The sequence below is a fragment of the Semicossyphus pulcher genome, unplaced genomic scaffold, assembly GCF_022749685.1.
Source record: "Semicossyphus pulcher isolate SPU_LCO1_2020_fin unplaced genomic scaffold, fSemPul1.0.p SCAF_26, whole genome shotgun sequence".
Lineage (NCBI taxonomy): Eukaryota > Metazoa > Chordata > Actinopteri > Labriformes > Labridae > Semicossyphus > Semicossyphus pulcher.
In genome coordinates this window covers 898325-926308 of record NW_027211700.1, presented here as the reverse complement: position 1 = coordinate 926308, position 27984 = coordinate 898325, and the positions used below count along the sequence as shown (strand labels likewise).

Below are 27984 nucleotides of genomic sequence, written 5' to 3'. Positions count from 1 at the left end.
CTGACAGCAAAGACAAAGCAGCTAGAAAAACACATTTAGGGAAAAGCAATCCTCTTATTTCTGCTAAATATTCTGCTCGGCTTTATTTCCTCCGGGTTGGATCATGTAAACCATTTCAACCCAGAGCAGAAAATCTCTCCCGCTCACTACCTGCTGCCGAAGGGACGGAAACAGCAGCCGCCTCAGTACTGACCTGGAGCTCTTGAGGCTGCCGTCGTCTGAGAGGTTCTTGGCCGAACCTTTGCTTTTGGACAACCAGGACTTCACCCCGTCCACACGATCCTCCAGCTCAGAGTCGGTGTCTGAATCCCCCTGACTGGTGAGGAGTCAGAGAGAGGAGCACGAGTCAGAGGAAGCAGGAGATACTCAGAGACAGGAGCATTCAGAGAGGAGAGGGTTCAGTAAAGACATGTTAGTGTGAGGAGGGTCAGCACTGGCTCAAACGCTCCTCTCTGTAGCCGTGGATCCACACGATAAAAACAGGCTGCAAGTGTTAGTGTGGAAGCAGAGAGGGATTGTGGCATTTATTCTGGATGAAAGGCAGCTCATGCAGTCAGCTCAGAGAGCCCCTGTAAACACACCAACATGCCCACGAGAGGTTGTAAAGCTGTAAACACACAGCGCAGCAGCTTCTCTCTGTTGTCTTTGTTAGATGAGGGCTGTGATGCTTCAGCAGTTAGAAACAAGCGTTTTACCTTCACTGCTGCAAAGCTGCTTCAGAGCTCCAGTAGCAGCGCGACAGACACCAACGCAAAGCACAGAGCCGGAGTCACACACGCATCATGGACCTATTGAACTGTCTGTCACAGCCCGGCTCATGTTCTCACAGGGGCGGCGCTCACTCCTGTGAGACACGATGAGCCGCTGTGGGTCACATGACGCTGATGATGAGGTGTTTCTGTGCTTTTTTAGATTTGATTTCATGTTTCGAGCTTCATCTTGCAAAGTAACGTGATCAGAGCCGTAGGAACCATCGCACCCGTAAAGCTCTAACACCTGAAACTATTGTTTGTTAAAGTTTGGATGATAAAGAACTTTTGCTCCTTCCGTTTGTAACTCGGTGCCGTCTCATGTGAGGCAGCTGTTTTGCTTGTGTGGAAGTTACGTGTAAAAGCAGAGAATAATGACCCATGCTGAGGTGTGGGGAGGTTACATTAAACCCTTTATTGATTAAAGTTTGAAGAATAATCAAACATATTTCTCAGAAACACTTTAAACTAAATGTTTCTGAGCAGAGAGCAAAGGGTGCAAAGTTTTATCTCCAATACGAACAAAGTGCTGACGTTAGTCTTTATCTTATTGTGATGTTATTAAAGCTTCTTCAAAGACTTACTGATCCCTGAAACCTGAAGGAGAGTTTGAGTTCTGTAATGTGTGCTGATAACTCAGATCAACAACCTCCTGCAGCGAGATCACGTGACCCCATGAGCCCTTTTTACATTCTGCCTCAGCGCCGTGACGAAGCTCCGCCCTCGTGCCGCCTTTGTCACTTTACAGTGAACAAAGCAACGCCGGCGTAAAGCCGCCCCAGTGTGTGTTTTTACAGCGTTCTGGCGTCGCAGAAGAAAAACGTGCACGAGGTGTAAACAAACAGCGCGTGCTTCACACACACACACACGACACTAGCTGTTTACACTGACGGCGTCTCGCCTCTGTTACGACCTCTGATGACAGAATGACTTCGCCGCACCGTTCAGCCTCCGTGTGTCTGACAGAGACGTAGCGCTCCTGCCTTGAACCGGCCGTGTAAAAGGGGCTGTTACTTAACGACGCCATCGATGAATGAAAGCGACGAAATGAAGACAAAAACATTCGTTCTCTGTTCCAAAAAGAACAAAAGTTTTGAGAGAAATGAAAACAGAATAAGGAAGTGATTTCTCACACAGGTCTGTTTCATGGGGTTAAAAGTAAAAGACTGAATGTTGACTTCATGTGATTTTAGATTGATGACTGTAACAGCCGATCACAGACAGCTTAAACACCTCTGCAGACACAAACATGATGTTTTTAACTGCAGGGCAGAAAATCTGCACATCTACGTCTCATTGGGTAATCACTTCCATCAGCGGCGCCGCTCGCACACCGATCTGCACACTCTCATAATTTCCGCTCTTGACAGAATGATTTGGTGCACAGCTGGGCTCTGCACTGTTTTTCCTCTCAATTATCATTACATGTTCACAAACCACCGCGAGCCGGGGAGTAAAATAGAGGGCTTGTCATAAAATTTGACACGGATGAAAAGAGCGCCACACTCATTAAGTGCCGTCAGAGCCCAGTGCTTGTGTGGCGCTGTGAAATTAAGTTGTTACAGCTTAATAGTCCTGCAGAGACATCGGAGGGGCGGCTCTACATCTCTGCATCTGTTTCACAAGGAGAAATATTCTTCTCTGCAGCGCGCGGGGCTCAGACAGGCCCAGCAGCACCTATAATTAAAATCATTAGCAGGCAGAGACAAAAGCTCGCTGGATTTCAAAGGGCAGATTTTGTCCATGAGATCTAAAAGCAGCTTTTACAGAACACAATAACCCCGGCTGGTGGCTGCATTCAGGCTGAAGGGGGGGAGGGGGGAGGACGGGGGCGACCGACTCTTTAAGCTGTAATTAGCTTTGCAGAACATGCCTCCACTATTAGACGGTCGGGGGATTTGCTGCTGCCGACTGTTCTGATGACAGAGCAGCGGAGAGTCTTTGTCCGCGGCTCTGCAGGATCGGCCTGCGTCAACATCACTTAATGAGGGAGGAGACGCTCCGACATCAGGTGGCTCAGCTCGAATCCAGACATGTTGTCTCATCTAACGGATGAAGCTCTGCAAAGATCTGCGCGTGTTGGGGGGTCAAATGTTCGTCTTTAAGGGGAAACACTCGTTTAAATACGAGGATCTGGAAATTAAACAAGTGAGTGGATTCTTTTTTAAACGTTCAACCAGCAGCAGGAAAACTGAACGACGCCTCTTTAGCTCGTTACAGGAAGCTGGATGGTGTGTGAAGACCACTTCCCCATCAGGGTGAGCATCCTGCTGCCTCATGCGATAAGGGTTATATTTTCTGTTCAACAAAACCATCAACACAAACATGCTTTGGTTTCTCCACATGTTGCAAAAGGTCTTTAACATCGATGACAAATTAGTTGACAACGAATTTAACTGTCGATAATCAGTTGTTTACGTCACCGCTCGTGTTTTTCACGCTGTGCGGACACATCGTTCTCAGGAGCTGAGCTGCTGAGCGCTGAGCCGTCTCACGTCCTCACCATCTCTGCTGAGAGCTGCTCATGCTCAGCAGAGAGCGGGAAGCGACAGGTAAACAAACAGAGCAAAATGTCCTGAAACATCTGACGAGGCGTTTCAGCCTCAGCGCTGCAGAGAGAAGAACTGCCTGCTGGATCTGTGACGAGGAGCTGATCACGTAGCACGTCGGTGACGAGCATCAGAAGAGACCTGATGCATGTTTGAATCAGTACTTTGTCTGTCGCTGGTTTGAAACAGACACAAACCGGATGTTTAATCAGCAGCAGAGTTTATGAAAGACTCTTTATTGTTAGTGAGCGTTTAACATGTTTCAAAGAAGCTCACTGCATTTAAAGCTGAGCTACATAAGAGACGTTACGTCATCGTGTAGTTTATGTTCTGATTAGTCGATTAATCGTTTCAATAATCGATGACGAGTCGACTATTAAAATAGTCGTGTGTTTTTATGAGCACACAAACAGTTTATCTCTCTTTAAACTATGTGATTAGAAATAAGGAGAAGGTAGGAAGGACTGATAATTAATTAAGTAGATAGTTAATTAACTTTCTTTTTAAATGCATCTTCAGAAACGTTTCTTCACAGTTAGAGTTTAAATAATGTTCCTTAAGATGAACTTGTCTCTTTGTTTAACCTCTGACGGCACTAAATGATTAGCTGATCATTTGTTTGCAGTGTTCCGGTGTGCCCTTGTTTTCCCATGATGCACTGCTCTCTCTCCCTGCTGCTCAGTAATGGGGCTTCTTGGTTGAAGTTACTCTGCAGCTCAGAAAACTTTGGGCCGTCATTATTCTGCAGACTTTTGTTCCGAGCACACAGCCCTCTCAGGTCTGCACACACAGCCCTCTCAGGTCTGCACACACAGCCACAGTGGTGGGCTCCATGTAATTGAGCGCTTCACACACGGTGTCAACCACAATTTATGTCCTTGACCACCACACCATTAGTTAAGGCCTGCTGAAGGCCTGGGGGAGGCAAACAAACACAGAGCTGAGGAGACATTAATTGTCTATGACATCCTGCCGCCATTGGTTGTACATCTCTGTTACACACTATTACATTCATCATTAGCTTCTATGGATCCTCCTGCTCTGCCGGGCTCTGCCGCGCCGCTCTGCGAGCCCTGGGTCTTACAGACGCCCTGTTAGAGGGCCGCGTGGACGCGGCGGCGTCCCCGTGGCTCTGCAGCACAGACAGACATATGCATCCTCTCGGAGAACATCAGCAGACTCACACTCTGAACTCTCACTCGTTCACGATGTCACATGAAGAGGTAAAACTCCCCCCGCAGTGAGAGGCAGCAAAACGAGCTGCACAGATTCAAACATCGATTAGCTCGTCACAGAAATCCTCTCTGCAGTCTGATTACGTGTCGGGTTTTTGTGTTTGGATGGGATTATTACTATTATTATTATTATTACTATTATTATTATTATTATTATTTATTTTTTATTCAGAATGATTTGGTTACATTGATCACATCCAGAACCTCGGCCCAAGCTGCAAACGTGTGTTATATTAACATCCTTAAGATGAGAGTGTTTTACAGACCTATGAATAATGACTTCATAATAAACTGATCAAACAGCTGTTTGTTTAATTAGATCTGATTTAGTGATAAAACAACACGAAAGTTTTCTCTTCATATCGACTTGTTTTTTATGTGTTTCCTGCTGAAACTTCTGTTTGTGTTTGATCCTAATATGTGTGACGTTCATGTTAGTAAGCGTTTGAATGAAAGTGAATGTTGGCTTTAGTTTCTGACTCCGGCTGTCTGACTGAAGGTGTCTCTCAGGCAGCGAGGCGTCTTCACACTGAACATCTGTACGTCACAGCAGGAATTACATCCTTTCAATGTTTATGACCTCAGAACAAACGATTCATACTGTAATATTAATATTAAAACCAAGAGGAAGATTTACGCTCATCACAAACACTTCTTCTTCTTCACAGCGTCTGACCCCAAACAGGGGGCCGTGGGTCAGAGGTTACAGCTGCGTCTGAGGCGCTCGCTCTGTGACCAGACAGCTTTCTGTAAAACATTTGAGCTCGGTGCATTATTAACGAGGTGTGAGTCAAAGATTGATGAGGAACACACCCTTTCAGACCGCCGAGCCCCGGTCACATCTCGCCCTGCAGCGGGACGATGAAATATTAAGAGGACCTGAGGAGGACTCGTCTACGACTGCTGTTCAAACACGACACAGCAGAGACCGACACGGCGACCTCACAGGCGCTACGCGAGGCAGGATGTCCCCCTCGGCGGCGTGAGAGGATGATCTCAGCCTCGAGGGGGACGAGCGGAGAGATGGGGTCGCTCGTGTTTTCAATTCAAAGCCCTGAAAGTGGTTAACCAGAGTCTGAGGAAGGAGGCTGGTTTCATGCTGGAGGAACAGACTGCGGCGTTCATGCATCTCAGCATGCAGCGAAGAGTGGAGTCAACTGAGGTTATGAGGGAATCTGTGAGCACCGGTGATGATGCATTATCCCTCAGCCTTCACACATCACAGGGCTAGATCTATGTACGTGTGCCTCTTCCAGGAGACTGTCTGAACATGTGGAGCTCTGAGACTCTCAGGCCCGACTCTGAGATCTTAAACAGATTACATTTATCTCAGGAATCAGAGAAACAACTGAATATTCCATGAATGCTAACTATCCTCTCTGCTTCCTCAGTCAGGGGGACTCCTCTGCTGAGTGACAGCCAGAAGTGATGCACTAACTGGACCGAAACTAAACCCAGAGACAAGCTGCGGGTTTTCTCCTCCACTAGATGTGTAAAGACTGAAGGATCCTGCTCCATTTCCAGCCGTGCAAACACAAGAAGCAGCAGATCCTCACGTTCGGTTCTGTCTTTTCTGATACTTTGTCACCATGTCCTGCAAACTGGTGGTGATGAGGATGATGATGATGATGATGATGATGATGATGGAGGGACAGGAAAAGGAAGACATGAAAGAAGAGTCAAAAATAACACAGAAAACATGAATGATGCTCAAACACATGGCAGTAATAATGGAGGTCATGTGACAGGCTGGATGACCCAGTTTTGTTTCCCCGCTGGCGAACTGGCGGCTCTGTACGCGTCATGTTCGCAGGGTTAGTGTGTGACGGTGTGTGTTGCATACAGAGAGGAGGAGAAACCCTGACGGAGCGACTTTCACTGACTCAGACGGTTGGCTGCTGCTGCTGCTGCTGCTGCTGCTGCTGCGGGGAGAAGAACTCATTCACTGAAACATTTGTACGCTCTCAGAGGGTGCACGTCTTCTTACAGGAGATGTTACTGTGTGCGGATAATACAGCGTGAGTCAGAGAAAGAAGCGGCTTCAGGCTGCTTCATCACAGACTCACTCACTCCTTCACTGTATCAATCTGCGTTTCTCTGTGTGGAGATAAACCAGACAAGAGTATTAATAACTGCTGTCTATAGGAGGAGGAGGAGGAGGAGGAGGAGGAGGAGGAGGAGGAGGAGGAGGAGGAGGAGGAGGGGCATTACAGGTTCAGCAAGTGAGCAGAAAGTTCAACATCTTTAGAGCTCTGCCGGGGTGACGACATGACGAGAGGTTGACGGATAAATCAGCAGTGATGACAGGATGTTTTATAAACTTGGCTCTCGTAGTGACACGAGTGTGCAGCCCGATGGTGATGTAAGAAGCCTCCATCAGCGTGAGCTTGGAGGCGTGTAGGGTCAGAAACGAGACCTCTGCAGGGTTAAACTTTAATGTGTGCAGAGTTTCAAAGGCAAATCTGACCTGTTCTAAGTTAACCAAACACAATCAGCTCTCTGTCCACTTCTGCAGACATGAAGCACATGGTGCATGATGACCTGAGAACACTCCATCAGGTGAAGCGGTGATAAACACGACGGTGTATTCGGACCACTGTATATATAAAAACTTAGAGAAATATTCAGAGATTAAAGTCGTAAATTTGCCCGAAAGAAATTACAAATTAATGAGATTACAAAGTCTTACATTTACGAGAAACAAAACGAGTAAAATCATGTTTCTATTGAGCCCCGCCCCCTCCCCCTGATCCACCTGTGTCTCCGCCCTGTCGGCTCTGCTAGCTCGGAGCAGCTTCAGCCTCTCTGCACACAAGAAGCAGACTGAGCGACCCTCTGCTGCAGAAACACACGTCTCTCTGCTCCCCGTTTGCCCCAGGGGTTACAGCACACAGGACAGTTACCCTACGACCTCATGACGGAGACGGAGAGGAAACAAACCTGCACTACAGACAGAACATACAACACTACTTTAAATCAGTGTTTTAACAACCACCACACGGTCGTGGCTGACGGCTAGATGAAGAGCGTTACGCACTCAGGTGGTCCAGAGAGGATTCATGCACATTTATGACTTTATAATTTTAGACATTTGTAGTCACTCTCTCACAAATTTGCCATTCTGGCAAATTTAATATTTTTAATCTCTGAATTTTTACATTTTCTCTGAGTTGTTCTTCTCCTCCGCCTCCGTCTGTGCGTCGACTTTCAGAGGAGTGGAGGAGATGTCGGCTGATTAAACAGATTTTTCTGATATCACATATAAATATTGATATTTCAGATGTCTGTGTGTGAAGGACAGAACTAAAGTCAGGATGTGATTAGCCTAGCTTAGCATACAGACTGTAGGCAGGGTGTGGCTGCAGTGTCTGGGTTCTTTGATCTGAACACAAAGAGAAACGTGCACGATGTTTGGGCTGTCGGTTAGTGGAAGTGTCTCCTGACAAACAACAGTCGTTGTCTCCGTGCTTGTGAGCGAGCGCGAGCTGCCAGATAAGGTTTGTGAGGACATGTTTCGGTCTCTGTGCAGCACAATGGAACCAGGACGCCTCCCTGTGAAGACTCCACCAACTCTATGTTCCTGTTTCTCATCACAGCTCTGCTCTGCACACAGACACAGGACTGATATTGATCTTCTCATCTCAGTGCCGGGGAGGAAAACAAACACGCTTTTGGAAAGAAGATACAGCAAGAAGGAGACGACACGTGGAACTATTTCACCCCGGCAAACGATCAGGGCAGGAGGAGGATTCATAGAGACGTGGGGTTACGATGGATGGTCCTGAGAGAGGAAAGAGACACACGTAGAAATACTGCACGAGATGGAGTCTGATGCTGCCAGATACAGGAAAGTTACTGCTGCTTCTAAATACATGCAGAGACTTTGAGACCTGGAATCAAACAAAGGAGGAGATTTAAAACACACAAAACTGTCCCAACATTTATGGGCTGCACCTGAGATTTAGTGACCTGACAAGTAAGGTCTTAATACATCCAGACAAGAAGCTGTGGACGAGATAATGTTGGTGAGAAAAGCAGGATATTCATTGGAGCAGTAGAAATTCATACGTGAGTATTCATGGCTGTCCAACCCGAGATTGACTGTTCTTACCTGTTGATGAGGTCTTCATTGTCGTCGCTCTCCATCTCGTCCTCGATGGCGGCCTGCAGGTCCCCGATCCTCTTGAAGGCCAGCTTGAGGTCCGCCTGCAGGCTCTGATTGGCTGCTTCTAAACTCTCAATGTCCATTTCCTGTGAATGACACCAGAGTCAGCTGACGGACATGAACAGCTGAATGTTGCTTGCTTCTTGTTTTCGTGTCTAACTGTGTCTGCATTGATCACATGACGTCTGTCTCAGCCTCACCAGCTCGTGTTTCTTGCGGCTCGCCTCCGCTTCCTTCTTGGCCAGCTCACTCGTCTCCTCTTTGATGTCGCGGATCTGTCTCTGCAGACGTTTGTTCTGCTCCTTCTCTCGGTTCTCGCTGCTGCTGCGCTGGTCTCGCTCCTCCGTCAGCTTCTCCAGGTTCTCCTTCAGACGAGCGACCAGGCTCTACGCAGGAACACGGAGACAGGGTTCAACAAACTGGACGAAACCGGACCGTACAGAGGTGGGATCACAGGGTTACTCACCATACGATCGGTGGCCTACGATAACGATAATATCACAACACAGTGATTCAGCAATAACTGATATATTTGAAGATAATCACATAACGATACATCGATACACGATTCAATCTGAAACCTGCTTAATCTTCAGAGTGCCGTGTATTTGTGAATTAAAGTATCGATATTTGGCGCTAGCGTATCGATAATTGTATTGCACGAATCCGGACGACGATATATTGCCTCACATATTTTGTCCCACCCCTAGCACCGTGCTTCTTTGACTAGATGAGGTCATGTCAGCTCAGCTTGGACACAAACACAAAGACTCAAGCTGAAGAACAAAGGGAAGCAAACGTGGAGAAACGTTGCTGGTTCAGGAGGACGTCACCCTGCAGAGCATGGATCATACGCACTGCTCTCTGCAACATCGGCTGACTTTCTCTGATCTTGTTTTATTTCTTGTTAACGTATTTCACAAAGTCTTGGCGACAGTAACGGCCTTCAGGCAGAGCTGACAGCATGCTCAGTAAGGTTTGACCTCATCTTACAGCACGTCTGCTCTCTAACCAGCACCAACATACACTCTTCTACACACTCCACCAGCTCCCTGCTGCTACTAACAGCTCAGGTCACGAATGCTCGCCAACAAAAGGCCGCTAACATGTCGACTACCAACCAGAAAGCCTGATTTCTGGACAGCTCGTCCCAACACCAACACGAGGCGGGGAGTCTCTGCAGCGACGGTGGACGGAGTCACTGAGCTCGATCAGCATACTCCATCTTTGTCTTCAGACTTCCCACAAACAAACCCAACGTCTCTCTCTCTCTCTTGTCTCTCGATCCCTCTCCAGCTTTTCTCCAAACAAAACAAAATGTATTTTTAATGCCTGATGAGGAAAAAATATACGAGAGTCACAACAAATATTTACAACCCGAGAGGAGCCTGAAATGACAATCCATCCAAAGCCTGCGAGGACACATTCTTTTTGCACGTTGTGGTTCATCCCCTGGAGACCGTCCCGACAAACACTAAGTTTGTTTACATTTATTTTTACAACCCAAAAAACGTTTGTGTGAATCGCTGCGCTCCAACAAACAAGCTGCACGTGTTTCCTTCTTCATAAGTCATCAGTGTTTTAAATCCAGAGCTGTTTAATTGGATGATGGCTTCCTGTCTTCTTCTCCGCTGCCTGTTAGCGCAGAGCACTTAGCTTTAGCATGAAATGTAAATAACACACTTTCTTTAACACTGGTGCCATACGTCACAGTCTCAGAGGGTCTGAGATATGAACACAAATGTTGGAGAAACGAGCGTAAAATCGTCTCCAGTCAGAAATCAATGTTAGCTATTGATGAGCACATGTCTATCAATAATGCACTGGAAGGTGCAGCTGACTGTCTTCACCTACGTTGGTCTTCAGCAGCCCTGTAGAGCAGGTGACTCCTGTGTGTGCGCGTGTGTTTGGAAGCTGCAGCCTGTGCACGAGCGCCAGCAGCTCACTCTGTCAGAGCGTCTGCATCAGCCACCGGCTCTGTCCACATTTCAGGCTCTGAGTGGGAGTTGTTCTGTGCCTCCTCACATCTGTATTGATTGAGCTCTGCTACCAGCAGCTTTGATGAGTTACACACTCAGGCAACCTGAAATATTCACTCACTGCACTTTTTAATGCTGGTGAGGAGCCATAAAAACCCAGTCGAAAGGCAGAAGGAGTCTAACCCTCGCGTTCGTTTTTCACACTCACACATTTGACTACAGGCTGGAGCTGCTGCGGTCTTTCAAATAAATAATGAAACTTGTTTTGACTTTGGAGGGCAGGGAGCAGAGGGAGCAGAGGGAGTCTGCCTGGCGGTGGGCACAGTGCACAGCTAGTAATTACTAAACTGAACCTGCAAAAATTGAGCGCAGGGTCATTTTATCTGTGGGCGAGAGAGGATTTCAATTTCTCCCTGGGAGCGCGCAGATGGTAACCTTTATCCTTCACTTGTGCTTTTTGTCTCCGGCAGAATCTGAAAGTAATTTTGAAAATGACAGAATAACAAATGGTATTGTCAAGTTAGAGTTTCATAACGCTGGAGGACAGAGTACAGCAGGGATGCTTCTATGTGAATGTAACTGGCCGGGCTCTGAAACCTTCTGTAGCTACAGGAAATGTTCATATATGTTCACTTCCTGCAGCTGACCTTTGACCTCAGCAGCAGGCCTACCGCTGCGGTACTCCTCCGTGTGTCTTTAGCTCTCACCTCCAGGCGTTTGACCTGGGTCTTCTCAAACTCCAGCTTGGTCTCCAGCTCTCGGTTCTTTGCCTCCTGCCGGCTGACGAGGGATTTCTCCACCATGGAGCCTTCCTGGAACTCCAGCTGGCTCTGCAGCGCTTGAACCTGAGGCGGAAAGATGCACATGTTTATGCAGCTGTACTTGTGAGTCCCACCCACTGGCTGGAGTAAAATCTAAACCTTTTTTTTTTATATTCAAAACTTGTTCTGACACTGCATGAGGAGTCCTGCAGGGATCTGCTCTGGGGCCTCTAATGTTCAGTTTTATATCTTACGACGGTCGTAATTTGAAAGCATTTATCGCTACACAGACGACTCCCAACTCTACATGGCTATTTATCCCGAGACTCGAGCGGCCTCTGTTTCAATAAAAAAACACGTCTCTGACATCATTTTTTAAACCAAATTATTAACCTTTTCAAACAACGACCAATCCCAGTGAAGAATTACGATAATCATACTGCTGCTTTAAAAACAGATCGTCCTCTTGTAGACGTTGGGCGGGTGTGAGCGTCACCCCTCCCCCTCCTCGGCTGGTTTAATGTGTCAGGTGCAGCTGTTTCTGATGGAGGAAAACATCCACGCTGCAGCATTCATCACGGGGATGACAGCGCTAGCATGTTCAGCATTATTGCTCGGCGGAGTTGGGAAACCAAGCTGGCCATCTGTGTCACATATTGCCAACACAAATCCTGCCTGAATGACACATCAATTACATCAAGGGCTGTATTTGTCAGGAGAGCGGAGCGGAGGCAGAGCGAACGGGCGGAGGCAGAGCGAACGGGCGGAGGCGGGGCTGCACAGAAATGCAAATGGAGACGGGATTCTTCACTGGACGCTGCAGCTGAAGGCACTCGTGAAACTTCTGTGTCAGAGATCAATAAAAACAGAGTTGTTTCTTTAATCGAGTGACTTCAGGGAGAGTTTCCACTTAGCTTTTTATTTATAGTTTATGATTTACGTTTTTTCACCAGCAGCGTCCTCCACACTTTCTGTATTCCTCTTCATCTTGACCTCCAGCGCGTGGGTCACCGTTACATTTCTTACAGCTAATTTGACTCGTCTGTTTTTGTCACATCAGAGCACAAAGTCAGCATCTACCTTCTCCTGGATCTCCTGCTTCTCCTTCAGGGCCTCCTCCAGCTGGGCTTGTAGGTCACTGATCTGAGCCAGGTTCTGAGCCGACTGAAAGCAGAGCAAAGAGAAGTCATGTTTAGAGGAGAGCACACACACACCTGTCCTGTGATCTGCCTCCACCAGCTGCATCAGATAAAACAGTAACACACGATGACTTCACCTCCACAAACAGGAGCTTTTTTTCAGGCAGTTGAAAGCACATCAATAAATCTCATTTCAATGTGACCTGTGTGAAACGTTTGAGACGAGTGCTTTTTTTCACAGTCGATGAAGCACTCCGCTGCAGCGAGTCCCACCGGGAATTCAGCCGCTTCAATTTAGACGAGAAGGATGGATTCATTTGGAGCCGGTGGAGGCAGATCACTCATCATTCCATCAGCGCTGGAAAGGGAAACGCTCTTACTCCACTTTCATTTCCACTTGCTGCTCATCTGCCTATACAGCTACATTATTACTAATGCTCGAGCTCGCCAGATACCTGCGCTGCTCAAACACGACTCGATTGGCAGGGATGGATGGTGTTAAAACGATCCGATGTGAAGCTTGATCCTGATTCTACCTTTTACAAACGAACCTCAGATTGCTTTTGAAATGATTCAGGGGCAGAACGCGGCTGTGCTGGCTGAGAGCGCGCTACATGTTGTTGCTTTGTATTAACAATTACACACCAGGAAGTCTCTATCATCCATCTGCTGTGTGACGTACACTCAGTGTTATTGTTGACGTGATCGTAGGAGCTGTGGGATTCATAAATAATGCACATGTGGTGTGTGAGAATCACAAGAGGAGTTCTTTTTACCTGTAGAAGAACTACAGAGCTGCTCTTCCTGGTGTTCTTCATGTGCATGCAGGTAATCAATACATTCATTACACCATTTCACAAATGTACAGGTGTGAGGCAATAACATGCAGTCATATGAGGAGGGGTCACAAGTGAGCGTCGACGTAAACAACGTTGGGCTTGATGAACGTCCTATAAAGAAGGAAACGTTGAAGGTTTGAGCGAGCATGTCAGTGAGGAACACTCTGACGGGCGCGCGGATCGCTGGGAGCAGCAGCAGCAGTGGGAACAGATCAATCAAAGTACTCCATGAAGACCCAGCATGCTTTGCAGGAAACGTTAAAGCCCTCCTTTTAAACCTGCAGCTGTCGATTTTAAAGAAAAAGAAAAAAGATTTTTAAGCGTAAGAAATTATTTTACTATATTTACAAACTAGTTTGGTTAAAGGGAGACTTTGTTTTTTTAAATGGGGTTATATGAGGTACTTATCAATAGTAAGAGCACTACGTACAGGAGATTACAGCCAGCACGGCTCCTGTTAGGAGAAGCTCGGCTGCAGACGGGGTCAGGAGTAACACCTACTTAAAGAGTCCTACATGTAAACAAACACGTCAGTGTAAGTGTACGCTGGATTTCAGTTATTTGTCTTCACACTGACGTCACACAGCCACGTCCCTCGGCACTATGTCTCACGCTGCACATCGGCCCTGTATCCCTACGCCTGCAGCGCGTGGTGTCGGATCAGCTGTTTGTGTCAGCGGTTTGTAGAAGAGACAACAAACTAAAGAAAATACTAAATGATGGAAACGACAAAGTGCCGTTGATGGTGGAAACCAGAGGAGAGTAATTCTACAGGTACTAGTGATAATTCCTTTAAATAAACATTTAAACTGTAAATGTGCTTATTAACTTAATACTCACATTCTCTGTCGTCATGGTAACAGAAGTTCGACTTGTATTTGTTTCATTTAATGACTGATTTTATTTTTAGCATGAAATTAAAACGTTAGAATGTATTAACGGTTTATCTTTAGCGCGGCTCAGCGTTTGACGGAGCTTTAAAATAATCAAACTTTAAGCTTTCAGAGAGAGCTGCAGATAAAGTGTTAGAGTTATTAATGAACATTCATATCATCAGAATCCTGTGTGTGCAGTCTGTGGTGTAACGTGTGATATTCATGGACCTTAACTGTGTTATTGAACTCAAGAATCAGTTGTGTTGAACTTTTACAATCAAACTTTGGATTCATTATTTGCAGAATATTGTTGCATAAGAAAAAAGGAAGTATTGATCAGTAAATGTAACGTTCAGGGTCCGGCTACATGCTACATGCTACATACTGCATACTGCGTCCGGCGGTAGTCTGTATTATGAAGGAGCTTTTCAAATTAATTTTGCAGTATGCCACGCCAGGTGGAAGTGTCCGTCACTTCAGCTGCTGCTTTGACGTTCCAGCGCTTTGCATTGTGGGATACAGCAGGCGAGGTAGACTGGTCCCATGCATACTTTTCTCCGGATCAGAATGACCTCAGAGTATTTTTGGCATCCTGCACATTTAGTTTTGTTTGCATACTGCAGACTACATTTAGGCCACATCAGGACCTGCTGCTGGGACAGTATGGCATTTTAACAGCACAAGTGTGTCTGAATGAGAGGAGAGGTCAGACCTGAGCCACAGCAGCTTTGTGCTTCTTCATCAGCTCGTTCAGGTCCTCCTGGTCCTCCTCCATCCTGGACTGCAGGTCGTTCTTCTCCCTCTGCAGACGACTCAGCTGCTCCTCCAGCTGACGAGACAAACACAAAGAGACTTTTAAATAGATCGCCCAGCTGTGCTGTCAGCACGTCAGGCGAGATGAGACACACGATGGCTGCTGCTTCTCCCAGCAGATAAAATAGATCTTTATTTAGAGACAAAGAACAAACCGATCGGAGCTTCAGACACGGTCTCAGGTCTCATGATTACTAAAGTCAGGCTCAAACATGAATAACTTCTGCACATTCATTATTAAGTTTAAGAGCACGATTGTTTATTTTCTGCTTAAAATGTGTGTTTTTTATCCACATCACACCACCTGGACACACTGGACCATTTCAGCTCTCTTATTAAGAATCAGAACGTATCACTGCTGAGCATACTTGAGAGGTTGCAGACATTTTTATTTCATTTTCTCCATAAATTTTGTAACTAAATGTTCTCAGCGTGGAGCCCTGCCTCGACTTTTCGTTGTGCCACTTTCTGATGATCAGAGGAGAGCCCTTATTAACTCCTCCACACCCCCGCTCTGATCACAGGACCCAGCAGCGGTTATTTAAGGTCCCAGTCATCTGATACAACATATCCAATTAGCGGCTAAACGCTAACGGTGGCTGCGGCGCACCTCCAGCTGAAAGGAGGGACGGAGCTGAAGTAATCCTATTTCTGTAATGACTGAGACGATACACAGAGGAGCGGGAGGGGTCGCTGGTGGAGGGATACGGATTAATAAATGAGGACTAATGTGAGGAAGTGAAAAGGCTAATGACTCTGAGCAGGTGGATGAGAGACGGGGGCAGGCGGAGGTGGGACTCCTGCAGCCCACTTATTAGGAAACAGGAAGTAAGTGAACACAAATCAACGAATCAGATGAGAGCTTCAATCTCCTCGTCTATTTTTACTAACACCTCCGTCTGATGAGATGTTCCAAGGTGTACTTTAGGATCTATAAATATCCGGGTGGAATCTGGGGCGGGTTCATTTACATACCACCCTCTCCCTTTTTAGATCCAGTGCTGGCCTCAGCGAGCGCCGAGCACCGCTTTGAACGCCGCTCTGCAGCAGTTAGACAAAAAGTGACAGTCTGCAGCATCAAACTTTCATTTAGCACATTTAACAATAGGCTGTCGGTGCAATCTCAACCCAATTACGTGTCCGGGCTCTTTGTTTTTCCCTCTTTCCTGCCTCAGATTGCCGCCGCGCTCAGCGGGAAAATAAAGCTGTCGAAAACATGCGAGACAATTTTCTCAAAACACTGCAATTACGGCGATAGAGCGGCAGGAGAGCGGCGAAAAACGGCAGACCATCTGAAAGAAATGTTATTTGCATGATTTTATCTCTGTTGAATTGCAGAGTATGATGTGACCGCGGCTGCAGCTAAACACCTCCATTTATGCAATAACCATTTCTGTCATCAGTTCGCGCCGGCGCCGGCTGCTGCAGAGGTCGTCCTCAAAGACACGTCGCAAAACAAACAGCCGCTGACACGTTCATCTCCTCTCTGCTGGGCGCTCTCTCTACCTGCCTCAACAAGTAAGATGCGTTCACTGTCCCAGACGTTCCACTGTAAAACTCAGCACTCACAAACTTCTTTAAAGGTTTTAATTCATGTGTCATCAAAGTACCAATAGATGGATGTTCATAATATGACATTACTTTTTCCTGTTCGAGGTTCATAATGTGTAAATAAACTTTATCCTGCTGCAGAGTTTAAAGAGAGAACAAAGTGCAGCAGATGAGTGTGTGAAGGCCGAGAGGAAGAACGAGCTGCTCCCCGTCCTCCAGCGTCGAGTCAGACATCCAGAACAGAGACGCTGCACAGAGACACACTATCCAAGACACACTGACATTACCCATGATGCACCACACTCAGGTAAAGAACCTGATTTTAAGCAGAACCAAACCCAAGACCAGCAGCTCCTGTCCTGTGAGCTTAAATCAGTGTTTTTCTGAATGGAGTCTGGTGTGTTTGCAGAGAGCGATGTAACGTCTGTGTGTGGTTAAAACAATCATCTTCCTCTGTAACACAAAGGTCTATCTCTGTAGGGATCCTTTCTGTCATGTTGTCACACACTTAGAAGAACAATAACAATAAAAATCAGGTGAGTCATCCGGACATGTTCCCAAAGCCCCCGCCTCCTCTGAGTGTCTGCGTCTGACCTGCAGCTGTGTCACCTCAATTATCTTCACCCTTCACTTCACTGCGGACATAATATTCACCTTCCTTAAACACTCAGTCACACTTCTCAAGGTGTCTTATTCAAATGAGCTTCAGCAAACGGCTGGAACCAGTTTGAACATGCAGTCGTTTCCGTAACAGACGGGAGAGAGAGCAGGAGGAGATTAAAGCTCCCTGACACACAGAGCGGAGAGAGAGACGGAGGGGAAATTAACAGCAGGATAAAAAAGGTGGTTTGAGCGACGTGTGGAAGCAGATCGTCATGGGAACGGGGCATTAAGTAAGAAAAGCCGTGCGAAAAGGACAGAAAAATATAAAGGTCAGAAAAGATTCGGAGATTCTCAAGATAGATACAGAAATATATAGGAGGAGAAGAAGAGGTGAGATAACGATAGAGGAGTGTAAAGAATAAAACGTTCTGTGTGTTTTGCAGAGAATAAGATCAGACCCTGGAGAGACGAAATATGTTAAAAGAAGCAGAACATGAAGAAGAGAGGGAGTGATAGAAGGATGGAGGACGAGCTCTGAGGGAACAGATGTGTCCTCTAACCCCTCATCTCTGGCTGAAGGCGATGATTTGACATTTCTACTGCCGCTCTGCTTCCACCACAGATGGTGCTGCCTTATAAAAGCCTCAAAAACACAACCTGCGTGGTCACAAGCGATGATCACTCCCAGACGATGTGACAGATTTAGACTCTTCCTCCTTTTCAACGACAGTATGCAGCAAAGTTAATCATAAAGTTGATCAGCTGCCACCTGGGGCTCGCTCGCTGCAGGAAACTTTGAGAAACACAGAAGGCCGACAGAGACGTGGAGCAGAGGGAGACTGACCGCCTGTTTGGTTTTAGAGATGTCCTCCATCTGAACGTGCAGGTCTTCAATCTCCACCTCCATCGATTTACGAGCTTTGACTGCAGCCGCACAGGTGAACTCGGACTCCTCCAGCTGGAACAAAGACAGGAACAGAGGAACATATATCAGTTTATCATCCTCAGGAACACTTGATCCAACACACAGATACGGAGCCTCGATTTAACCACATGACTTATTTGGGCTTTTTACTGTTTGATTTACAAACAAGAGCCGTAAAAGAGCCGACATCTGTTGGACGCACAAGTTAACCTGAAGGCAACACACTTTGTTTGGGATCTAGTACCATGTAGCTCCGTCAGTGTGGAGCTCAGTGCATGAGAGCAGAGGGCGGAGGTGCGGACAGCTCCTCAGCAAACTGCACAGATCTGCTAAACCTTCTGGGTGTGTTTGTGCTTAAATATCATCAGGGCAGTTTGTGAATCAGACCCTGAGACGGGGCAGATAGCGGGGGCAAGTTACGCACAATTTATGGAGCTATCAGCGCCTGCAGTTCATTCTTAGTGAAGCTGGTGACAGTTTGACAGTAAACAAATACAGACAGGAAAAGGAGCACTCATGTTGTTCTTCATTACTCCCTTTGGTTCACAGATGTTAAAGCGTGATGAGCGACTAACCTGAAGGAAACAGAGAGGCTCAGAGAGTCTCTAAACATGGCTCTTATTTTCCTCACACAGCGACACTCTTAACTTCGTATACGTGGATAAAAATGTGTTTAAACATGTTTTGATGCTTTTCATTGCACACTCGTGGAGCTGCTGTGGATAAATCTGAGGAGTCACGATATCTTTAACCAGAGAGGAAAAATACTGCTGCGTTAGTGGAGATGAATCAGACTACTGAGACTGTGAACCTTTCAAACAAACCATCAGAGAGAGACAGCGTCACTCTTTGGTTTGTCACATCTTAGAGACGTCTCAGACGCAGCGAGTGACGACAGGAAGTGAGGAGTAGTTGTTTTACTTTGAAGGGTCACAAACGTAAGGAAGCAGCGATGGAGACTTCAGAGGGTCCTGTCTTCTAAACGTTAGCTGACGTTTCAGACGGTCATCATAAACTCACAGAGCTGTAGCAACATATGAGCCTCTCATGTAGAGCGTGTGACCAGCAGTGGACAGGTCACAGTCACATGCATGAATGGATTATGAGACAGAGGGCCTCTGGGCACAGACATGTATGAGGTCACCAATCCTTTCAAAATAAGAGCGTGACACCACTTTGATGAAAGCGTAACCCTCACCCTCCCCTCCTTTATGTTTCTCATGCTTCCAAAAGAGACATCAGTGTTCTTTAGGATGTCTCTCACCCGTCCGTCCACGTGTCTGTCCTCCTGACTCTGATCACACGTTAGATTCACACCTGAGACACACAGCGTCCGTACCTGGTTCTTGAGCTGGGCGATCTCCCTCTTGCTGGGCGCGTTGTTCTTGATGTGGTCCAACATGATCTGAGCGTCGGCCAGCAGAGCTTTGGTTCTCTTCAGGTCCTTCCTCAGACGCTTCTCGGCCTCTATGTCGCCTCCTCTCACCTGGAAACAGGTACAGAGACGTTAGCTCACCATCCAACCACTCACCATATCAACGCTCTAACCTGTTACCTTCTATCATAGATCAGAATCAGAGCCTTCAGTTATTCTATTGTTTGTATTAAAGGACTTATTAATAAAAGCACAGTCTGATTATAAAGTCTGCTTTAAAGATGAGACGACCGTCTGGTCGAGTCATTTAGAAACCTCTGCAGCAGTTTGACTCAAAGTCAAACAGGGAAACAACATGACTTCATCTCCTGTCGATTAACTGATGAATAAACGTCTGTCGAGAAAAAGTGATGATGTGTTCAGTTTAAAAGCAGGGTGGACCTTTTTAATGACAGATTGTTCTTTTGTTTGCACGCGTCAGCGTCTGTCCAACAAAAAAGGAAATTATTATATTTTAGTGTTTTTTATTTCCCTGAAAACGTTTTACGCCAATAGACATCGAAGAGTTTTTTAAAGATGATTTTATTTTTGGCCATTTTGCCTTTATGTCGAGGACAGCTGAAGAGAGACAGGAAACATGGGGAGAGGAGAGAGGATGAAAAGGGCCGAGGGTGGGAGTCGAGCGTGGAGGACTGGAGCCTCTGTTTGTGGAGAGCCTGCTCTACCTGCTGAGCTACGCCGGTGGCCATGCTTCAGCTTTTTTTTTTTTTTAAAGATTATTTTTTTGGCCTTTATTTTTATAGGACAGCTGAAGATAGACAGGAAATGTTGGGAGTAGAGAGTGGGGGATGACATGCACAAATGATCGGCAGACCGGGAGTCGAACCTGCGATCAGTGCGACGAGGACTGTAGCCTCTGTACCGACTGAGCTAAACAGCGCCCCCATGCTTCAGCTTTTAACGGACACGTGTACGTTTGTGAAATGAAAAAGAAAAACAGGAGAGAAATTCTGTCGCTGAAGTCTCAGGATTTTAAAGTCCCTGAATTCTGTGTTAAGTCAACAGGAGATGCTCCACTGGGGACTGCACACACTGGGCCGCAGGTTGAACAGGTTAGTACACGATGCGGCGCTTACACAGGACTCCATATATCTGTTTAGTTAATGTATTTAGTCTGGTGTAGTTGCAGGAGGACACATCGTTCCCTGTCTGTCGAAGTCGGACCTCAGTCTGAATCAATGCTGCGCTCTCTTCGCATCTCAATCACAGTTATATTATAAATAAAGTCACATACGTGTTAGATTCAGTCAGAATAAATGAGTCACTTTGATCGTCTCCTCCTGCAGGGCTGCAGAAACTTCAGACCCGAGAACATCACTAACATGTTCTGTTGCTGCCCGTCCTGCACACACGTCTAAACACAGATCGATGACTCGGATTGATTATTTTTCATGACTTTCTTGTTAAAGCTGAAACTTTTTATCAGGAGTTCTCCTCCGAGTTTGAGCATCGATGAGTTCATGTGTCCGTGTTGTATCTGAGATCCTGCTGTAACGTCAGATCAGAACATGGACCCATCCCTCTGTGAGCGCTGCTCTTACCTTGTCCTGAGCTGACAGGAGCTTTGACTCCAGCTCCCTCCTCTCCTTCAGCACCTTCTGCTTCTCATCGTACTCCTCCTCCAGCTGGACTTCCATCTGCTTCAGCTAGAAACACAGAAACACAGAAATCAGTAAAGTCATACGTCCATCTGATCAACAGGAGGACAGGAAGAAGGCCGCTGACCTATGACAAGGAAACACACCTGTGCAGACGTCCAGGTATACATGTAAGATACTCAAGGTGGAGATAACCGTGCTGCCGGTCGTTGATAGTTTGCAGATATTCGATCATATAACAAAGTTTAACAATTTAAAAATGTGACCTCACGATGGGGAAAGATGCACCTTTAAAAACAGGTGATCTACAGAATGTTCCCCACAACATGAACTGTAGTAACACTGGTACAACATGACTGAAAGCGATGGCGTGCTGTGATTGCTGCAGAGCGGTGAGCAGGATTCATCCTTTGGGGAGCTTGAATGTCACATTTCATGGTAATCAAACATTTGTGTTGGGAGTGAAGCTGGAAGAGACGCCAGAGGCTCATCTTAAAGTCAAGTTTTTATATCTTTGGAAGCTTAAACGTTGAGACGAGTCTCCTGCCGAAGGGATTATAAAGTGTCCTGATTTTAATCTTTACTTTACTGAAGTTTCTCTTCCTTTAAAGAACCAGGATATTTGCCCTTTTTCACCCCTGACCACAGGGGGCGCAACGGCAAAAGTAGTCGCCAACAATTGAATTGTTGTGAATGAGTCTTTGCGCGTTTTCATGCTGTGCACGGACATTACATCGTTCTCCTGAGCTGAGTTGCTGAGGGGTGAGTCATCTCACATCCTTACCATCTCTGCTGAGAGCTGCGCACACGAAACAGCCAGCGGGAAGCGACAGGTAAACAAACCAGCAGAATGGGCCTGAAACGTGTCCGGGAGCATTTCAGCCTCAACGCTGCGAAGAAAAGGATCGCCTGCAGGATCTGACCTTGTTCGTCACGGGAGCACGTCAGTAACGAGTGAGCATCTGAAGAGATGTGGAGTCGTGCTCTCGATATGTCCGAGGCGGTGTCGGTGTCTGTCTTCGTACCTGGCTGATATCTTCTGTATAGCTTGATGTGGTTGAGACCAGGCGCTCCTGGTGAAACGTAACTCTCACCCATCAGCTCCTTGCTGTGAGACATTCAGGCTTCAGTTTTGATCCTTTTGATTGCAAACTCAAAAAGGTTGTGCAAGAAGCGGCGTCAACATCCTTTGTTATAATCCTCCACAGACACAAGAACCGTCTCACTGACTGACACACACACGTCTGATCATCACACTGGCTGTGAACAGAGATTCATCCACACACTCTCCAGCTCGTAGTTTCATATCTGTTTGAACTTCTCTCAGGATATTGCTCACACAGCCGACGACACAGTCCTATAGGGCATTCCCTTCATTTATTCATCAGCATAATCCATCATCAAATAAAACACAAGTATGTAAATGTCTGTACGACGCGGTGCAGAGGCCGTGCTCCCGGCCTGCGTGAGTGCAGAGAAAGCTAATTATGCGTGGGCTAACGAGGGCTGGACGGGCGGAGGCCATGATGGGGGGCGGCCGGCTCCAGCGCGGCAAAACAAACACAAACAGCATTAATAACAACAAAGCTAAATATTCTCACAGATAAGCTCCCACTCAGACGCCCACACACAACAAACACACAAACACTCGGCTGCTTAAACACACTGATATCATGTGGAGGGTTAGACTCCAGTCTGAGCCAATGAGCCGACAGATAAACAAACGTGACTCCAGAGGAAGCAGAATAATTCACGTTAAGATGTGTGTCTGCTTCTGTGTTACTGTGGTCTGTGTTAGAGCGACAACACGAACAGGGCAATCACTAAACTTCACACAGACATGTTACAGTCTTTATTTATTTTGGCATCAAGGAAACCAGCGACAGATAAAGGTCACTGACGCCTGCAGGGGTCAAACTGTCAGTGCTGTGACGGCTCATTTAAATGCACGTCTAAAGCATCTGTACAACAACATGTCATACACAGCACTCTGCTGCTCAGCTCATCTGTTCACATTAAAAGCACACAGGAAAAGAAGGGGTCTCGCCCTCTGGAGAGGCTCTTATTTTGAAATGTCTCTGCAGAAGTTTTTGGGCTGTCGTTCAGAACGTGAGCAAAGTGGGATACGATCCTTTAGGTGCGCTGACTTTATGCACATTTTAATAAATCCACACCCTCCAAAAAAGCATGAACAACAACTCCACTACATATAACCATCTATAAAATAGGAGTGCTGATGAATAATGTCCCTTCTCAAGTAAAGTAGACGGAGGTAGATGGCAGAACAGCCACACAAACACTAAACTCCACCTGGTGATGATGTTACCGACGTGTGCATGTCTGGAAGGTGACGGAGCTCTGGGACTCTTCTTGTGTGAAGCGGCGCTCTTAAACGAATCACAACGTTTGTTCTGGGCAGAAACTCCTGCAGCACACGCAGACAGGTTCATGCAGAGCCAACAGGGGCAAAGAGGGAGCAGTGTTGTCGTGTGTGAGGGTGTTAGGTGATCACACAGAGCGGAGGAGGGTTCAGGTTTTAAGACAAACACGCTCAAAGACAAACTCTGCATTCAGTAAGAGTGTCGGCGTTAGCTTACACGAGCCGACTTTCTGTGGAGCAATGAGGCTGGAGAGTCGCCGCTCTGCTTTCTAAAGCAGCGTTAGCATTAGCTGAAACAGACACACTGTGATGTTATAACTCCTGTCTGACTGTAAGAATCACAGCAGCTCAGTGAGTTAGTTTAACTGATGTTTGTAAAGGCGTGTTTAAGTTAGTTAAACTGGTGGTGAGATGTTGCTGTGGCGTAGATTTGCTTATCAAAGACGTTACCGAGGCAACACAGTCCATAAGATAACACAGCAGAGACGTCAGATAGGTCAGAGGTCGTGTTTAACTGTCTTTAAACAGAAACTTGAAATGACAACATGACAGCATGGCGATCTACACCTGTTGTTTACCAGAGAGTCATGGTTGTTTTAGCGCGACGTCACAATAATTCCAGCCGAATGTACAGAACTAATAACATGAAGACGTCAGCTCATCAAACCATCAGTGGCCGATTAAAGACGCCCTCTCTCTGCAGTATGAGCCAGCTTTTTGCAGGGTTTTTGGAGCTTGACCGATACCACCAGTCAGTCCAAAGTGAGGGCTTCTGTCTCTGCTGCTTCAACTCTGACCTTCCTTTGTTGATCTGATCCTGAATAAGTATTCACCTGGCTGACTCAGTCATTGCTCACTGATCTGGACCTGTTCTGAGCACTGATTCAGGCAGACGTGTGAGAGGAGCAGGAAGGTAAATGTGCTGTTTTTTATCGTCTCATTCTGCTTCTGTTGTCTCTCCTCCGTCAGAGCACAGATTTCTCCTGCCTCTCCCGCACATTAAAGCACTGTACTGTAAAACACGAAGCTAAACCTGTTGTGTTTGTGTGATAGAGCTCGTTACCTTCTTGCTGCAGGACTGTCGGATCTCCTCCACCTCATCGTCTTTGCTCTCGATCTCTTTGGAATGAGTCTGACGCAGACGCTCCGTCTCCATCTCCAGTCGCAGCTTGGCCTGAAAGGAAAATAAAACACAGTACACGCTGCTGTCATCATGGCTTACAGGGACACTTTGCTGATATCCAACCTTATTTCCATGTATTATTCATAGGCGTGTGCATGTCCACAGCACTTGCTGTTGTTTCTTTATGCTGCTAACAGGCTCTGACATCTGCTCAGAGTGCATGAAGAGTAGGCAGCCAGGTTAAAGAACCTTTGCTTCTCCTTTCCTGTCTGTTAGCATCACTGCAGCTCGGGCTGCTGCTGAAGTTTACAGCAGCTTTTAAACACCAGAAACAAACGGATCCAACGGTGAGCAGGACGAGTAACGTCAGAGCTCCTTTTGTTTGTGTATTAAAGGCTCTGGTGACTGCTGCTGTCCAGCTAGCAGCAGGTTAGCATGCTAGTCCGGCCCAAAGCAACAACACAAACATGTTTGGCTCTCAGCTCGTGTGCAGTTAAATCTCAGCCTGTGCTGCTCTGCTGTGTCCTTAGATGCAAAGAGACTAACATCTCTGTAAGAACCTCTTCATGTGGAGCTCTGTGACAGACATAATCACTCCAGCTCCTGTCTGTGAGCTCGTGCTGCCGCTGCTCTGAATGCAGTGAACAGTGTTAAAGATGCGTCTCTTTAGATATGAGAGCCAGCAGGGGGTCGAGGTTATTTACTCTGTGAGAAGATTAAAGCGTCTGCGTCTTTGAGGTTGTATTTTCTGGTATTTTTCATTGCATCAAAGAATATTTCTGTTGTTTACTTATTGTTGTTGTTTGTTGTCAGCTCAATGAAGACAGTGCAGAAAAACAACACGCTTTAAAGATCAGTTTAGCATTCAGGAAATACATGAAGTCGCTTTCTCTGAGCGACCGAGAGGATCCACGAGTCAGTGTCAGGTACAGAGGTGGATTCAGGGTGTTGTTAGCCTAGCTTAGCATAGAGACTGGAAGCAGAGGGAAACAGCTAGCCTTTCTCTGTCTAAAGCTAAATAATACACCTACTAACACCTCTTAAGCCCACACATCAACACCTGTACGTATATACGTGTCTATATTTCCATTTGTGTGTCGATAAACAAAAGCAGCATGAATAAAACAGTAACTTTAAAGTTGTTTGCTTCTTTTTAACAGAGCTAGGCTAGTTGTTTCCCCCTGCATTCAGTCTTTATGCGTAGCTAAGCTAAGCTAAGCTAAGCTAACCATACCATGTACTGGCATCAGTTAGAGACTAGCTGGTGAACATTTATGGAACATTTAGCAGCTTTGGTGGAGACCAAAACTGAGCTCAAAACAGAGATATTATTATGCTTACGTCTCCACATGCATGCTAATGTCTGCAGTGTTTAAACAGGCAAATATTAGCTTGTTAGCGCTTCGTCTTTATGTCTCGTTTCAGGTCATAAAAGCAGCTTTAACCTTGTGTTGAACACTTTCCTGTGATGGGAGCGCTGTGTTTTGTCTGTACCTGCTCCAACATCTGGATGTTGCCGGCCTGCTCGTCCAACTCCTCCTCCTGGTCCTTCACCTTGGCCTCAATGTCCCGGAGCTGCTTCCTCACCTGGAGCACAAAACCGTACAGAAATCATAAAGACCGTCACAGCAAAAATACATTAAAGCACTAAAAGGAAGAATCAAAGACCTTGGCCAGCGATGCTTCATCCTTGGACTCCTGGGAGTTGAGGTCCTGCAGCTCGGCCTCCAGCTGATCCACCTTCAGGTTGACCGCACACACCTCCAGGTCCTTGTCCTGCAGGAGAGCCGAGGAGTAAAAGGAGGAGGCGGTGTTACAGTGTGAATGTGGAACAGGAACAGACACGCACACGTGATGAGGGAAGGCTGTGTTTACTCAGCAGGTAGCTACAAGGTGTACAAACACAAACACACACAGTTACAGACTCCTGCACCGTGGACGGACACGATGCAAACCTGCTTTGGGAAAATAAAATGAAATACGCATGTCGAGCTGTTAAACCTGTCAAACAACCAGCGGCTGCTCCACAGACTGTATACAGGAAGTGACATCACCTGTTGGATTGTGACGACCGCTTGAAGCCTCAGATTATTTTTTTGTCCTTTTGTTTATTAGAAAGGAAAGTGAAGGAGGAGAGAGTGGGGCTGACATGCATCAAAGGGCCAAGGACTGAGAGGCATCGAGGCCTCTGCCTCTGTTCATGGAGCGCCTGCTAGCGACTGAGCTAAACCAGCACCCCGAGTGTATCTCAGAGGATAAGTCCACTTCTTATACAGTCTGTGAGTTTTACGATCACGAGTTTAGAAGTCAAATGTGCTTAAAAAGTGTGTTCATCTCTGTGTCCAAAGCTGGTCAGATCATGTCATCTAAATACAGTGTAAGGGCCAGTGTCCACTAACATCGCTTTTTGCGCTGGCAGCACCCACGACCTCATTGAGTGCTTCTCACCGGCGCTTACTGTTGCTAGGTTACGAAAGCTGTCGTGCGGCGCTTCCGCTTCCCTCGGTAGCGACCGCTAAGTTTTAAATCGCTCTGTGTGATTAATATTTGCTTTGATTTAATGAAGTTTTACACAGAAACATAAAAACATTCGTGTCCTGGTTGAGCAGCAGCTCTACACCTGGAAAAAACTAAAGGATGAGCTTCTCCACCGCCACTGCTGTTGACAGATACCCCTTTCCCTCCAAAATGAGCGCGTTGACGCGGGTTTCTCAGACCCGGGACGACCCACTAATAGATGTCTGTTTTCCCATTGCCAGTGAAGTATCCTCCTGTCGGTCTCTTTTCTGCAGCGTCACCGTCTGACGTCACACACACCCCGGAGACAGGGTTAGAAACCAGTGAAGATGTTTCGGTGGTTAGGTCTTTGTTGTATCTGTGACTCATTCAGTCTGTTTATCAAACTCGACGCTGACACATTTAGAACGATGTTCGAACGCTGCTCGGACGGAGACGGGCGGAGTTTGTAGCTGAGATGAAAGGAGGCATAGACGTTACTGACAGAGCAGAGCATAGCATCACGCCGGAGAGGGGGCGGAGCTTAGCGTGTCAACACGGGTTTTGTGTTCCCATCAATGCCTATCGGAGCCGAGGCGATAATTACCCGGGTCTACTGCAGAGTCATGTGACCCGGGTCTGAATGCTGATTGTAACCTTTCGCACTAAGCAAAGAAGCAGAGTGTAAGCGGGTTTTTTGACCAGTGGGAAAGCTGCTAAAGTTGTTATCGTAGGTCCCGCCCCTTCTTGATTTTGATTGGTTGGTGTG

General features: G+C 46.6%; 1 protein-coding gene across 1 annotated transcript in view; it reads right to left on the bottom strand.

Moving 5' to 3' along the window:
- The window catches only part of myo18ab (myosin XVIIIA b), a 118146-nt gene that overhangs the window by 5202 nt on the left and 84960 nt on the right, over window positions 1-27984 (bottom strand). The window contains exons 30-42 of the mRNA XM_069676677.1: window positions 26388-26495; window positions 26214-26306; window positions 24660-24770; window positions 21160-21264; window positions 19523-19669; window positions 18103-18216; window positions 15004-15120; window positions 12519-12602; window positions 11385-11522; window positions 8899-9084; window positions 8645-8784; window positions 6090-6134; window positions 194-316 (exon numbers count right to left, since the gene is read on the bottom strand). Of these exons, the coding sequence (XP_069532778.1) occupies window positions 194-316; window positions 6090-6134; window positions 8645-8784; window positions 8899-9084; window positions 11385-11522; window positions 12519-12602; window positions 15004-15120; window positions 18103-18216; window positions 19523-19669; window positions 21160-21264; window positions 24660-24770; window positions 26214-26306; window positions 26388-26495 (1511 nt within the window). The remainder of the gene's footprint in view (window positions 1-193; window positions 317-6089; window positions 6135-8644; window positions 8785-8898; window positions 9085-11384; window positions 11523-12518; window positions 12603-15003; window positions 15121-18102; window positions 18217-19522; window positions 19670-21159; window positions 21265-24659; window positions 24771-26213; window positions 26307-26387; window positions 26496-27984) is intronic.